Source organism: Esox lucius, chromosome 13 (genome assembly GCF_011004845.1).
Source record: "Esox lucius isolate fEsoLuc1 chromosome 13, fEsoLuc1.pri, whole genome shotgun sequence".
NCBI classification, from domain to species: domain Eukaryota; kingdom Metazoa; phylum Chordata; class Actinopteri; order Esociformes; family Esocidae; genus Esox; species Esox lucius.
This window is the reverse complement of record NC_047581.1, coordinates 14,036,465-14,050,532: the sequence shown is the minus strand read 5'-3', so window position 1 is coordinate 14,050,532 and position 14,068 is coordinate 14,036,465. Positions and strand designations below refer to the sequence as shown.

Sequence of the window (14,068 nt, the reverse complement as noted above, 5' to 3'; positions counted from 1 at the left end):
ATTGAGGGTGGGATCAGTAGTGTACTGTAGATTGAAGGCGTGATCAGTAGTGTACTGTAGATTGAGGGTGTGATCAGTAGTGTACTGTATAGTAGATTGAGGGTGTGATCAGTAGTGTACTGTAGATTGAGGGTGGGATCAGTAGTGTACTGTAGATTGAGGGTGTGATCAGTAGTGTACTGTAGATTGAGGGTATGATCAGCAGTGTACTGTAGATTGAGGGCGTGACCAGTAGTGCACTGTAGATTGAGGGCATGATCAGTAGTGTACTGTACAGTAGATTGAGGATGTGATCAGCAGTGTACTGCAGATTGAGGGTGTGATCAGTAGCTAACTGCAGATTGGGGGTGTGATCAGTAGTGAACTGCAGATTGTGACTGTGATCAGTAGTGTACTGTAGATTGAAGGTATGATCAGCAGTGTACTGTCAACTGAGGGTGTGATCAGCAGTGTACTGTAGATTGAGGGTGTGATCAGCAGTTTACTGTAGATTGAGGGTGTGATCAGTAGTGAACTGCAGATTGAGGGTGTGATTTGCTGTGTACTGTAGACTGAGGGTGTGATCAGTAGTGTATTGTAGATTGAGGGTGTGATCAGCAGTGTAAGCTATATTGAAGTTGTGTTCAGTAGTGTGCTGCAGATTGAGGATATGATCTGTAGTGTAGTGTAGATTGAGGGTGTGATCAGCAGTGTGAGGTATATTGAGGTTGTGTTCAGTAGTGTACTGTAGATTGAGGGTGTGATCAGCAGTGTACTGTAGATTGAGAGGCCATGGGTGGAGAGAATGAGGACAATGAATGTAATAGATGTCATAGAGAGGACCGTACTGACATGCGCTGAGTGGTTTATGGGGTGGAGAGAAGCAGGCTCTTACTTGTTGGCCTTTTCCTGGTCGTATTTACACCGCAGGTCCCGCAGCTCTGTCTGGGCTGTGTTCAGAGCTGGACAGATAAAATAAGTTCATTAGTCATAGAGACCTTGCATTGTCCAGAAAGGCCCATCTGATATAAACACTCACAGGAATGCAAAACCTTGATCCTCTCCTCTGCCTCACTCAGTCTGTCTGCCAGAGTGGAGTCTTTGTCCTCAGCCTCCCTGTGAGAGAGACACAGTGTCAAAGGCAGCATTCATATGGGAATACAGTGGGACAATACTGCATTCTGTTTTCACGTATTAGTTACAGTTGGAAATGCAATCAAATACAGGTGTATTGTCATGTACAGCAGGACTGACTTGCTGAGCACTGTTCTTATTTTAGTCTCAATCAGGTTTACGATGTAATGTGAACTTCCCAGGGTAGGGCGATAGACATGGACCATGCCGTATTTCTCACCCCTGACTCTGGCCCTGCTGGTTCTGCTGAGGTGAGCCCTTGGCCCTGAGGGCCTGTAAGCTGTTGGGGGTCATTACACAGGCCGTCCGGGTGGATGCGTCCCCTGCTCGTGGCACAGACGCTGCTGTCGTGCCCTCTTCCTCTGTGTCGTCTGTTGAGAGTTGAGGAGCACAGATGAAAGCTGTGATGAGAGACATCCTTTTCATGGCAGAAGGAAGAGATAGACATTTCAACAATAAGCCAGCAGTGAGCTGGCCCTGGGAGCGTTCTCCTGGGAGCTCTCTGAGTGTTGGAGCCGTGGCTGTGGTCCTGCTCTTACCTGGCTTCTCAAGATACTCCAGGTGTCTCCTCCAGTGCCCGCTGATCTCCCTGACCAGGGCCTCACTGTCTGGGGCCAAACTCTGCAGCTGATGCAGCCTCTCCTCCAGGCTTTGTGTGGCTTCCAGCAGGGGAGCTGGGTCTGAGAGCAAGACACAAGATAGACAAGACTTTTTTGTTACTTTTGTTTTAACGTTTTAACTGCTCTATACTAAATGGGCACATTAGTGGTTATCTAAGAGCTTGTACATCTGAACAATATGTGGTCCGATGTAGCTCAGTTGGCAGAGCATCGTAGTTACAATACCAGGGGCTCCAGGTTGGTTTACCATGGGGGAGCAGTACGAACAAGTCATTGTAATTCAAGCACTCTCTACTGTAAATCGCTCTGATAAAAAGCATCTGCTAAATGCCAAAAAAATGTAAACCGTAAAAAGGGCTTTGAATGCTGAAGTGGGTTGCATGATTAGTGAAGTAAAAAGTTCAACACTTCAATCAAGTTAATTTCCTTGCCCATCTATTTGATTAAATATAATGAGATATCACAATTATCCAGTTGCCGCTGTCAAAATACTTCTCCTGTTAAACAACTGATGCCAGGATGTTTAAAATGGTGCCCCTGCAGAGAAGTCTGAACAGTCGGAGGCCAAGAATCCCACTGAGAAATTGTTCCAAAGAGTGACTCTGGAATTCACTCCAATGAGATGCCTTTGAAAATCTCACAGGCTAATGACTTGAAAAGGCTACACTGTGGAGATCAAATCCAATGAGCCCATCCCTTATAAATTAATGAAGAATTAAACCGCATAGATTGCGGTAGAATATGACATGCACTTTAGTCCCGATTATACACCTAGACAAATCAAACAAAGTGTGGAAAAAGTCTGCTGGTGGAAAGGGGTGGGGTGGGGGGGTGGGGTGGGGGGTGTGGGGAGCCGGATTCTTTAGCACAACAGAGGAGCTGTTTTGCGATGCATGTGCAGCAGTGCCGGACCCATGGGGCCAACTAGGAGGCTGTTTCTCTGCTAACAAGTCTCCTCTGTATCATTTGATCATTTAAATTATTATGCCAGGAATTCTCGAGAGGCGGCTCGGCACTCCACATCACAAGGCTGTTTTTAATCTTCCCCTTCCCTTTCTTCCCCTCCCGAAAAGTTCAACAGCTCTGAGAGGGAGAGCTGCTCCTGTTGTGTACCTGCCTGCTTCACACCAAAGGAGGTGACTTCTAGTGCCAAAGCACAGAGAGAGGGGCTCAGGGGAGCCGTCTGACAAGTAGGGAGGGAGGATGTAGAGACACACACACACACATACACACACCACTCTTCCGTGCGAGCACACACACACGCCAGCCCCTCAAAACTCCAAAAGAGGAGGTAAAATCGCAGCTTTACTGCACAAACTTTTCTCCCGCAGCTTTCATCCGCTCGTCTTTCTGCTGCTGTGCGGATCTCGACCGTATCCTTTCTTCGACACGGGCACAGACTGAACTGACTTTTCAGAGAGCCTAACCACTGACGTTTACTCTTCAACCGACACCACTGAGACTACACAGTCTGAACAGGCATGCTACAGAAACCACAGTCGAAACCCAAACGCTTCAGACGAACAAATCTAAATGAGCAATTCGCCGAAAGACCTCCACAGCCACTTGACATAAGATGTTACATCAGCAATACTCGGACAAAGACAATTGAATCTTTAAATTTTTTCTTCCTAGGACCGTTTACATTGAAATGAGCCACTTGTGTGTCTGTTCCCAGTTACACCAACAATGGGGATGTTGCATCAGTCACATGGGATAACACACTTAAGAGCAGATATCTTTTTAGACAAAGAGGATGACTTAAAACAGTGCTATTCACATCGACCCACTGTCACAGAAATCACTTTATCATCCCCTTCTCCATATCCTTTTAACTTTCAATGATCAAAGGACAGAGATTATAGAGATTACAAAAAAAAAAAGTGAAATTTAAAGTGAAGGGATATACAGTAGATCTGTATACAAGATTAACCCAGTCAAAGACTAGAGCAGCAGGGGTAGCCTCAGAGGGGCCAGGGTGTATCTCTGTATGATGGGCAATGGAGGGGGGGGGGTGGTTCATAGAAGACTGCTGATAACAAAAGAGAACAGAGCTACCAATTGAAGTTGCTAATAGTTGATGGTCTGGATTTTCTTTTACTATGAAAAGAATACTGAATACCGGAATGGAATTTTATATTACACCATTTTACACAACTATACTTTGCACCCCCCCACATGCCACCATCTTCATTCCAATCAAGACGTGATCCCTGGCTGACAATAATCCTCAGTGAGAGACTCACCATCTATTTATAAAATATACTGTTCATTTTTGTATTCATCAGTTATCTTAATTATGGTCGACTGGAAGTCTGCCCTGAAGTTATGCTAACGGATAGCATCACATCACCTCCTGGAGCATCATAAATCACAGAACATTAATACATCATGTTCTCTAGTGAAACACGGTCCGTTACCAAATGAATCACAGTAACTGGGAGAAGGTGGGCAGGTACAGAATATTATGAGAAAGAGGAGGACGTTCAGAGGTCATCGTAGCTCCTGTCACCCTATCAGTAAAGACAAGATGGCATTTAGGATCTTGGCACCACATTTTCCATTTTAGCCACAAGTGGAACTGCGGTCCATCTGGTTTGCACTGAAGAACAGGTTTGGTATTGTGTCTGTCTGTGTCTGTGTAAGCCAGTGTGAGGCTCTCATATAACTACACTGAATAATTGTTTGGTATAAGCATCTACATTGTTTACATGATGAGCTGAGTTTGCATCAGTGTTACATATGAAATAATGAGGTTCCACAACGGTTCCTAGCAGCCGCTGGTCTGACATTATTACGGTGATATTGCTCATCCCACAGCAGGAGGCTGTTCTCTGACAGCTCAGGCCATGGCTCCTATGGTGGCTCCTATAGAGTGAGATACTCTTGATAGGACAGAGGATCCAATCTATAATGAAGTAAAACCAGGATAGAGAGACAGGTTCAGTGGTGTGTGGTAGTTGTGGGTAGTAATGGTGGGTGGTAGTGTTGGCGGTAGGTGGTTTTGGTAGAGGTGGTGGTTGTGGTGTGTGATAGTGATGTGTGGTAGTGTTAGCGGTAGGTGGTATAGTAGAGGTTGGGTAGTGGTGTGTGGTATTGGTGGGTGGTTTGTGGTAGAGGTGGGTGATAGTGTTGATGTTGGGTGGGTTTTGTAGAGGTTGTGGTGGAGGTGGGTGGTAGTTTTGGCGGTGGGTGGGTGGTTTTGGTATTGGTGGGTGGTAGTGTTGGCGGTGGGTGGTAGTGGTGGGTGGTAGTGGTTGGTTGTAGTGGAGGGTGGCAGTGGTGTGTGGTAGTGGTGGGTGGTAGTAGTGTGTGGTAGAGGTGGTGGTAGTGGTTGGTTGTAGTGGAGGGTGGCAGCGGTGTGTGGTAGAGGTGGTGGTAGATGTGTGTGTGGTAGTGGAGGGTGGTAGTGGTGTGGGGTAGAGGTGGTGGTAGATGTGTGTGGTAGTGGTGGGTGGTAGTGTTGGCACTGGGTCGTTTTGGTAGAGGTGGCTGTAGCCGTGGGGGTAGGTGGACGAGGACGAGGGTGCCGGGAGCCAAGACAAGCAGGTGTGTTGGGGCGGTCCGTCTTGGCCCTGTCAGCGATACACCATCATTAGACGGTGTGGGCTCAGCAGGGTGCACCATTACGTCTCCCTGGGCCCTGTGTAATTACGCTCTGACATAATTAACCCAGCAAGCCCATTAGCCAAGCACTGGCTGGCTGGAGAGGGAAAAAAAATGCTATAATTATTTGTTGTGCGCATGTTAATGAGGCCAGCTGTGTTCCCATCATACAACACGAACAAATTAATTTACAAGGCTGTGCTTCAAGGTTTTTTCACGTCTTCGGTACCCTTAATTTAAATTTTTTCGTTTTTATGTTTTTTTCCCCTCTCAGAGTAGTTGTCAAGGTCCAGCAACATTTTTCCTACTGTTGCAACAAACAGTTACACTGTGCATGATTAGCGTATTGCCACAGACTGAAACTAGGTTGACTGATACAGATAGTCATCATTTCAACCTTGAAAAACAGTGTGCCATCAAAGTGTCTACCTTTGAAAATAAATCCTAACCAATATACACAACATTTACTATGGGAGTCTACATCCAAAGCAGTCATCTGACTACACTAACTGAGTACAATGTTAAAGTCTTTACAAAATCCTCTTTTAATAACTGGCACTTGCCCTCATGAGGTCCAATTCTTATTGTCAATCCTTATCTCAACCTAGATTATATAGAGTTTTTGAAGATGCAATAAAATAATTTTCCACAAAATATACACTTTTCAAGTTTGTTTTTGTGCTTTCTTTTCACTAACAGGCACTTGATATTCAAGAAACAAAAGCGATTTCTCCTTGATGTCTTGATGTGATGAGGATTTAAGAGGAGAAAGATAAGAAACACAGAGGTAGACACTGGGAAAGAAGTGTGTCTTTCACTGTGTGCTGACAGACAAGCTCAAAGACAAAGTCTTTTACCTGCTCTTTTGTCTGGATTCCACACATGCCTTTGACTGGCAGACTGAAGGACATAGATGTGATAACATCAATAACTACCGTCTTTACAACAATTGTCAATAGAAGCTCTTAGAAATATACATGAAGAAACTAAATTAACAAAAACATCAGGGTCAGACTAGTGCCATCCATGTACTCTAAATGTTAATTGATTAGGTATCCTTTTTTGTTTCATTCAATTTTCTCCAAATCAATAAACAATAAAAAAAAAACCCTGTTCATTCAACAGTCACAAAGAATATGAAAAAAGAAAACAGGTTTCTGTCAAAGCATTATACATCCCTCTCACACACACACTCACACACACACACACACACACACTCACACACACACACACGCGCGCGTACACACTTCCTGCAGTTCTGAGCACATATTCTGGTGGTCCCTGTGGGGTCTCTTGCTCCACGGGGATCCATTGGAAAGGCCCAGCTCTTTTATGAACATAATGCATTATTAAGCACCTCAAACATCTCCTGGGCCTTTGTTTATTACTGCTCTTATTAATCACTTGTGCATAATCTTGTCCCGCCCAAAAGAGCTTTCATTTTCCATCAGCTTTTATATGCTTTCATTTTCCAGACGGCCGTAAATACAGCACACACGCACAGCTCTCGGAGTTCCCTCTCATCTTCTGATGGAATGTACTCAGCTGCACACTGATTATGAAAATAAAAATCCCCTCAATGCCTCACAGGCGTCCATAAGCCTCTCTCTCAGGTGTCAGCCGGTATATGAAGAGAGCTACAAGGGGTAAATATATTCTTAAAAAGAACAGGGTCAAGTCAGTAAGGCTATATTCTTTATAAGAATAGGGTCAACTCAGTAGGGCTATATTCTTAAAAAGAATAGAGTCAACTCAGTAAGGCTATATTCTTACAACTCGGAGCCAAAGAAAATGACTTCATCCTACAGAAGTGCTGTCAATGTGGGGTTGAAGAAAACAAGCATTTCTACCGGTCTTTCAAAACACATCTTTCTGTTTGGATTGCATGCTGGGAATATCTACAGGAATGTCTAGCCTCCACACAGAATACTGTGTCAATCAAAAAAGTAGATAAAGCAATAATCTGATTAACTTTCTGCATTCACAAAAAAGTTAAAACATGATTTTCAAAAACTTTAAATAGAAATTTAGTGAAATGCTGATTGTATGAATCAGCATAAATCAATAAATGATTTCTGCATCTAATTTATTTTGATAAACTTTAAATTGTCGCATTGCCTATTTTTATCTCAGCCGAATGCTGTGTCACAGTGCGAAATCATGCAGAAACAAATTTTGTATCACAGTTGAAAGGATTTCAAAAGATTACTGTAGATTATATTAAATTATTTTAATGTGGAGATTGCCAATGAGAGTTTCATTTAAAAGTATCAACCAGGTTTTCGTAGTGCAATGTTTTATTATGCCTAGGGTTTGTAAAGTTAAGAAAGGGTTTTTTTACTGAAAGCATGCACTCTTGCCAAAAAAGATAATCCACATGAACACCAAAATACCTATTCCACCCATGCTCCTCCAATGTTTTCTAACAAACAGCTTCAAACTACTACATTGGCTATGTTAGTCCATATCATTTAAAACAATGTGTAGGTTTTTTATGATTCAAACCTTTAATTTATCAAAAGATTAATTAATAGATTCTGGCTATAGCTGCTGTTAGCTAGAAATGTGCAAAAAGTTTGCAAACGATTCATTCTTTCTGAACAACTCTGCATGTCAAGATGAGTCACAACTCCTTTTTCGTAACTTACAACGTAGATCTACAACATGATCACTAGAAGGCTTTACATGCAGCAGTGCAATGAACAAGAGCTGTTTGTTTTACACTTGCTGAGAAAAATAGATCAAGTGATAATTGGTGCAGGAAAAATAATTAATGTAGTTTGCTGATTATTGATTGTCATGACAGACACAGATTTATAGAATCTGAACATACACAGAGCTTTTGTTCAAGTTAACAAACTAGAAATTATTTGTTTATTCAATTTCATTTTAAAGATTTGAAGTTCGAAAAAACAAAATTGTATACTGTTCATTTTAATGTCTGGCTTCCAAATCCTCCACCAACAACGGTTTTAATAATGTGTGCCAGGAAGAATTGATCAAGCTGCAGAATGCTTTCGAAAGGTTTAAGACTAATAACTGGATGTACGATGCAGTAATTCACTAAAATTAAAAACATTTAATGATATGATAGACACAGCTTTATAGAACCTACAAATACAGAGCCTCTGCCTATGTTAGAAACATGAGAATGATTGAGTGATTTGTTCAATTTAATTATTTGTTTGAACAATAGGCAATGAGTTGTGTTTAGCGTACCCTGGGAAGAGGTCCGGTGGGCTCTGGGGGTTACTGACATAAACAAATGAAAGGAGCCAAAGTAATGGTTTTCCTGAAGAAAGTCTGAGTCAATAAAAAAAGTGTGAAACTAGCGTAACGCTGAGGTCTGGGACAAGACGACAGAGAGGTCAAAACCCTTCAAGTCAAATGGAGGTGCGCCACCTCCTGGTGGTGGCATTAAGCGTCTCCATCCATCAACGCACATTTAGCTCGTTCTTGCAAAATGGCACATGGCACTTTCCCTGTTTTACAAAATGTTACTTTAAGAAGTCAAACAGCAAATGTTGTACTTTTTTGGGGCAACTGACCAGTAATGACACATTGCTAAATCTAGTTTTGGTACATCCAAGTGTTGAATAGGTAGAGAATTCTCAGTTCAATCACAATATCATCAATCAGCAGTTGTTTTAAACACAATTTATAAATGTTACAATTTATGATGTTCATAATTAGATTTGAAAGAAGTTGAAAACTTCTATAACTATTTAAAACTTCTATAACTATTTACCTAGTATAATTTAATGTAATAATAAACAACTCAAGATGATGTAGATCCATAAAATACTTTTAACCATAGTTAGACCAAAGTTAAGCAATGTGTTCCAAAAATATATAACAGACCAAATTGCAAATGCTCGTAACTTTGTACTAAAACATATTATGGCCTTGAACCCAACTAGTGAAGTGTTGACAACACAACAATGACTGTCAAATTTAGGATGATATTTTAAAATGTGGGGACACAAACAGGCAAATGAATCCTTACCTTGCAATGTTAGCATGATTGCACAAACTGTTTGTCCTACTGACCCAAGGTAACATATGTAAAAAGTATAAAGGGTGAGCCGTTTTTTGCTGTAGATTGGTTCTTTGTGGATGGAGCCATAAGTAGGAAACTGGTTCAGTCCTGCACCACAGCTATATTTAATGGATTTATTTTCCAACATGTTTGAGAGTCAGGGTTAAGGACAGTAATTATACAGTAAGAATTTAATGCAATCAGTCCCAAGACTACAGGGATATGAACATATCATAATGGCATTTAATAAGCTTTATTGGACAGCATTTTACACCACTTCTGTAGGACCATCCGTATACTGGTACCCAGAGTCATATAGTTAGGGATTTTGGACGATGTGGAATCAGTCTGAATGGTCAGAGAGCCACATTCTCCTCTATAGCCATTGCTAAGTGATAACTGGAGCGTCAACTGTTCTTTCTTGTTCGCTTTTAAAGCGTATAACATCCAGTAAAATCTAAATATCCACACAATTTGCTCTGTTTTGGGCTGTTTTTAGGAAATGGTAAGAATAAAGGCCAAACATGGCTAGTTGTACATGATCCTTGAACCGGTACAATGCAATAGCATTTGGTCACCACTAGCAAGCACTGTTGCCCCAAAATTCCAACTTAACAGACCTGCCAAGGGCCCAACAACCATACAACACACACACACACACACACACACACACACACACAAACACACAAACACACACGTGCATTCAGATCAGCACCTTCACACACAGTAAGTGAGCTCCCCTGCTCAGATAAAAGGTACTGTGTTCTTCAGGAGAGAGAGCGAGGGATGAGGTGATCCTGAGGGAGGAGTGTGAGTAAAGAGTGGAGTGGAGGCAGACACCTGGAGCACCAGTCTCAGGGTTACGCTCCTGGCGACAGGGCCCGCTCCTTCTCTCACAACGACAGCTACAAACAGCAAGGTTCAAACGCCGCCTCGGAGCCAGAGACACTTACAGATGTGGGAGAGTGAGGAAGAAAGAAGAGGAGAGGGGTGCAGCTTAGAAGTGTCAGTGCAGTCATAGAAACTGCCACTGATTTTCAAATCGTGTGATGGAGAAGTTTATTTACAATGATCAAAAAAAAAAAGTGAAAGTAAAAAATCCAAACAAGAAAGTCTTGTATGTTTTTTTTGGACTTAATAATGGGCAGACATCTTATCAAGGGTACCTAAGATTAGACAAAAATAGGGGTTGCAAATCATGATTCGGAGATGAAAATGTGGTTTGGGGACCCAATAATTAAAATTTCAGATGTAAACCTAATTTAAAGGTTTCTCATTGCTCAGAGCATTTGTTTAAATCGTATCCACAAAATGGAGCGGAAGTATTCAAGTGTTCCCCGAGCATGACCCTATTACCGTTTGTGATCCTGGTATCGGTTGCTATAGTCCCACAGCCATGTTATCTGTATACTGTGTCCAGATACACCACCATTTCTAAGGAATGCCAGCAGGCTTGATACGTTTTTTAATAAACTTGCTAACCTTATATTGAAAACAAAACTCATGAATATGAAGAATTAGCCACTCTTATGTGTTTTAACCAACGCTGTTTCTGGAGATCTACCCTCCTATGTGTTTTAACCAACGCTTTTTCTGGAGATCTACCCTCCTATGTGTGTTAACCAACGCTGTTTCTGGAGATCTACCCTCCTATGTGTTTTAACCAACGCTGTTTCTGGAGATCTACCCTCCTATGTGTTTTAACCAACGCTGTTTCTGGAGATCTTCCCTCCTATGTGTTTTAACCAACACTGTTTCTGGAGATCTACCCTCCTATGTGTTTTAACCAACGCTGTTTCTGGAGATCTACCCTCCTATGTGTTTTAACCAACGCTGTTTCTGGAGATCTACCCTCCTGTGTGTTTTAACCAACGCTGTTTCTGGAGATCTACCCTCCTATGTGTTAACCAACGCTGTTTCTGGAGATCTACCCTCCTATGTGTTTTATCTAACCCTGTTTCTGGAGATCTACCCTCCTGTGTGTTTTAACTAACCCTGTTTCTAGAGATCTACCATCCTGTAGGTTTAAACCAACTGTGTGCCTGCAGAGCTGCAGTCCTCTAGATTTTCTCTTGTAATGTAGCTTTTCATCCAGCCAATTATTAAAATCAGGTGTGCCGGGTTATAAAGACCTACAGGACAGTAGCTCTCGAGGAAAAGGAATGAGGAGCCCTGCCTTACGGTAACAATCTCCAGCTTAAACACAATAATTTGAGATTTACCATCTTGGGATGTGATAACTGCTCTATTGACAGCCTGTTCAGGATTTCCCTGTGTCATCTAGAACATTCTCCGCTGGTTATAGTCGGTCAGCTCCGATTGAAAAAGCATTGGAAATCACAGATACAAATAAAATCAATTTCTCAGTCTGGCCGCAGCCTTACTGATACCTGACACCAAACGTTACTGATAACTGGATGCGACAGGTCAAATAATGAGGCTCTGCCCTGGTCCCCTCCCACTCCTTGGGCTCTAATGTACACGCATTTTGCTGTTGGCCGTTCTGACTGGACTAAAAGCCCATGAGTATCCTGGACAGAGGGGTCCTTTGAAATGAAATAAGAGGAAGGCGGAAAAAATCCTGGCAATGAATAGTAATAACGGCATTAAGATTAATGAGCATGGCATGTAAAGAATAATTGCATCGGTCAGAAGATTAAAAATACATGAGCTGGAGTGTTTTGTTTGGAGACTGGTGGGAAAGGAGCATAATGTTGTATTTGTCAGGGAGGAGGACAGAACTGGGGGAGACTCAGCCAACTGACTGTCCTCTGGTGTACCTGGAGCGATACATTCTGGTAACAGGGGGTGACCTTGGACAGACCAGTGAGACGCACAATGATAAACAGACGTTAGCTACCGCAGGCCCAACTCCCAGTCACAGATGGCAGACTGGCAAACACCCTGCTGTCCTTGTTGTTACAGTCTTTGGCGTTCAGGTCAGAGGTAGAGAACAGCTAAAGGATAATAATTAACAGATTTGGAAACTACGAGCAATTAGCAGTAAAATGCAATTATCAGCATGGCATTAAAGGATAAGATGAAAAATAATAACCAACACCTCAAATGGGTTTTTTACCGCAATTAAGTCCAGGGTTGTAGGCGGGAGACAATCTCCAGTGACACTGCATATGAGCTATAACCTTGTCCCCAGAAATAGTGCCTGGCACAACAACTTCAGCTCAGAACCGCAATACACTCAGCTGTCCTAAAACAATATTAAGTAGCTTGGTGCTTGGGCACACAAGCTACATGGAGGAAGATGTGGCTGCGAGAGCTAAGACTGGAGACCACAGTGACATAGGGTGACCTGATGCTAATGCTAGCGCCGGTCCAGGTAAAGTCACATTAAGATGAGTGTCTGATATGCTAATCCACAGCCACCAGGGAGGACCACTCATTCAGCTTTGTGCTATGACGACAAGGCTCAGCCCCGGATCAGGGTGCCAGATCATGCTGGAGGATGGAGGCCCACTTCCACATCGCTCATACAAACAGAAAATGCGTGCAAGAGATTGTGTGTGAAAGCAGAAGAAATGCCAATTTTTTTAAATCTTCAAACCTAATCCTAGCTACAGTTTAACCATGGTTTATGAATGCTCTTTAACCATGGTTTATGAATACTCTTTAACCATGGTTTATGAATGCTCTTTAACCATGGTTTATGAACGCTCTTTAACCATGGTTTATGAACGCTCTTTCTTGTCAATGCTCTGTGTTATTAAAGAGATTATGTCCCCTCCATTGTTGGTTCAGCCTAGTCTTGGGAGAAAATGTGTTCATGACAAAATATAGCCCCTAAAACCCTCCTGGGTCCTCCATTAAGCCCTCAATACATGTAGGCAGAGGTCAGGAAATCTAGCTGAATACATTTTCAAAGACAGCCATTTCTTATAACGGAAATGACTTCATTCAAAGTGTGTGGTGCAATATCAAGCAGGAGACTTCAAGGAAAAATGGAGACCTTTAAAAGTCAGTCGCTGCATTGCTATTTCTCTGACACCCACTTTTATCTTGTATTCATTGAATCTGTAAACAGCATTCTCTACTCTTGCCTTGAGTGTCCCTCAGATCTAGCCGGAGATTGGAGTACGTTTTGCTCTCGTCTTCTGCAACAAAGTGCAATACTGTATCGTGTGCCCTGGCACCAAACAACAACGGAATAAACACAGGCTCTCTCCCCCCTCCTTCTCCCCCTCTCTTTCTCTCGCTCTCTCTCCCTGCTGGCCTCATCAGGCCTGTGCTCCACACTAAGACAAGCTACAGTTGGCTTTTAATTGGCCCACTGCAATCAACAACCCGGCCCCACAAGGATCAGTTCTCTTTAGCGATACAATGCTCAAGGACCAGTGCTCAGTCTGACTGGATCCTGAAATCCAGAAAAACAAACAAAAACACGACTTGTTGTATTTTCACACAATTCAGTCCATTAAATCAGTGGTTCCTCCAGTATCCCCAACAGCATACAGTATACTTCTACTGTAGCCCCAGACAAGCATACCAATTCAACTTAATGAGGGACTGATAATTAGTAAAACTGAATTGAATCAGGTGTGCTTGGCTAGGGCTACAATCAAAATGTGTGCTGTTAGGCATACTGGAAGAAAGGATTTGGGAACCACTGCATTAAATGGTCCTTTGAAGAAGTGAGAGGAGAAATTGTTGACATATTTGACATGAATAAATCATT

General features: G+C 42.4%; 1 protein-coding gene across 5 annotated transcripts in view; it reads right to left on the bottom strand.

Annotated features, from left to right (window-relative positions):
- cux2b (cut-like homeobox 2b) overlaps positions 1-14,068 on the bottom strand; it is a 110,101-nt gene that overhangs the window by 17,952 nt on the left and 78,081 nt on the right. For all 5 annotated transcript variants that reach the window (XM_010876285.5, XM_010876284.4, XM_020052134.3 and 2 more), the window contains exons 5-8: positions 1,653-1,793; positions 1,334-1,484; positions 1,019-1,095; positions 875-941 (exon numbers count right to left, since the gene is read on the bottom strand). In XM_010876285.5, coding sequence (XP_010874587.3) covers positions 875-941; positions 1,019-1,095; positions 1,334-1,484; positions 1,653-1,793 — 436 coding nt within the window. The remainder of the gene's footprint in view (positions 1-874; positions 942-1,018; positions 1,096-1,333; positions 1,485-1,652; positions 1,794-14,068) is intronic.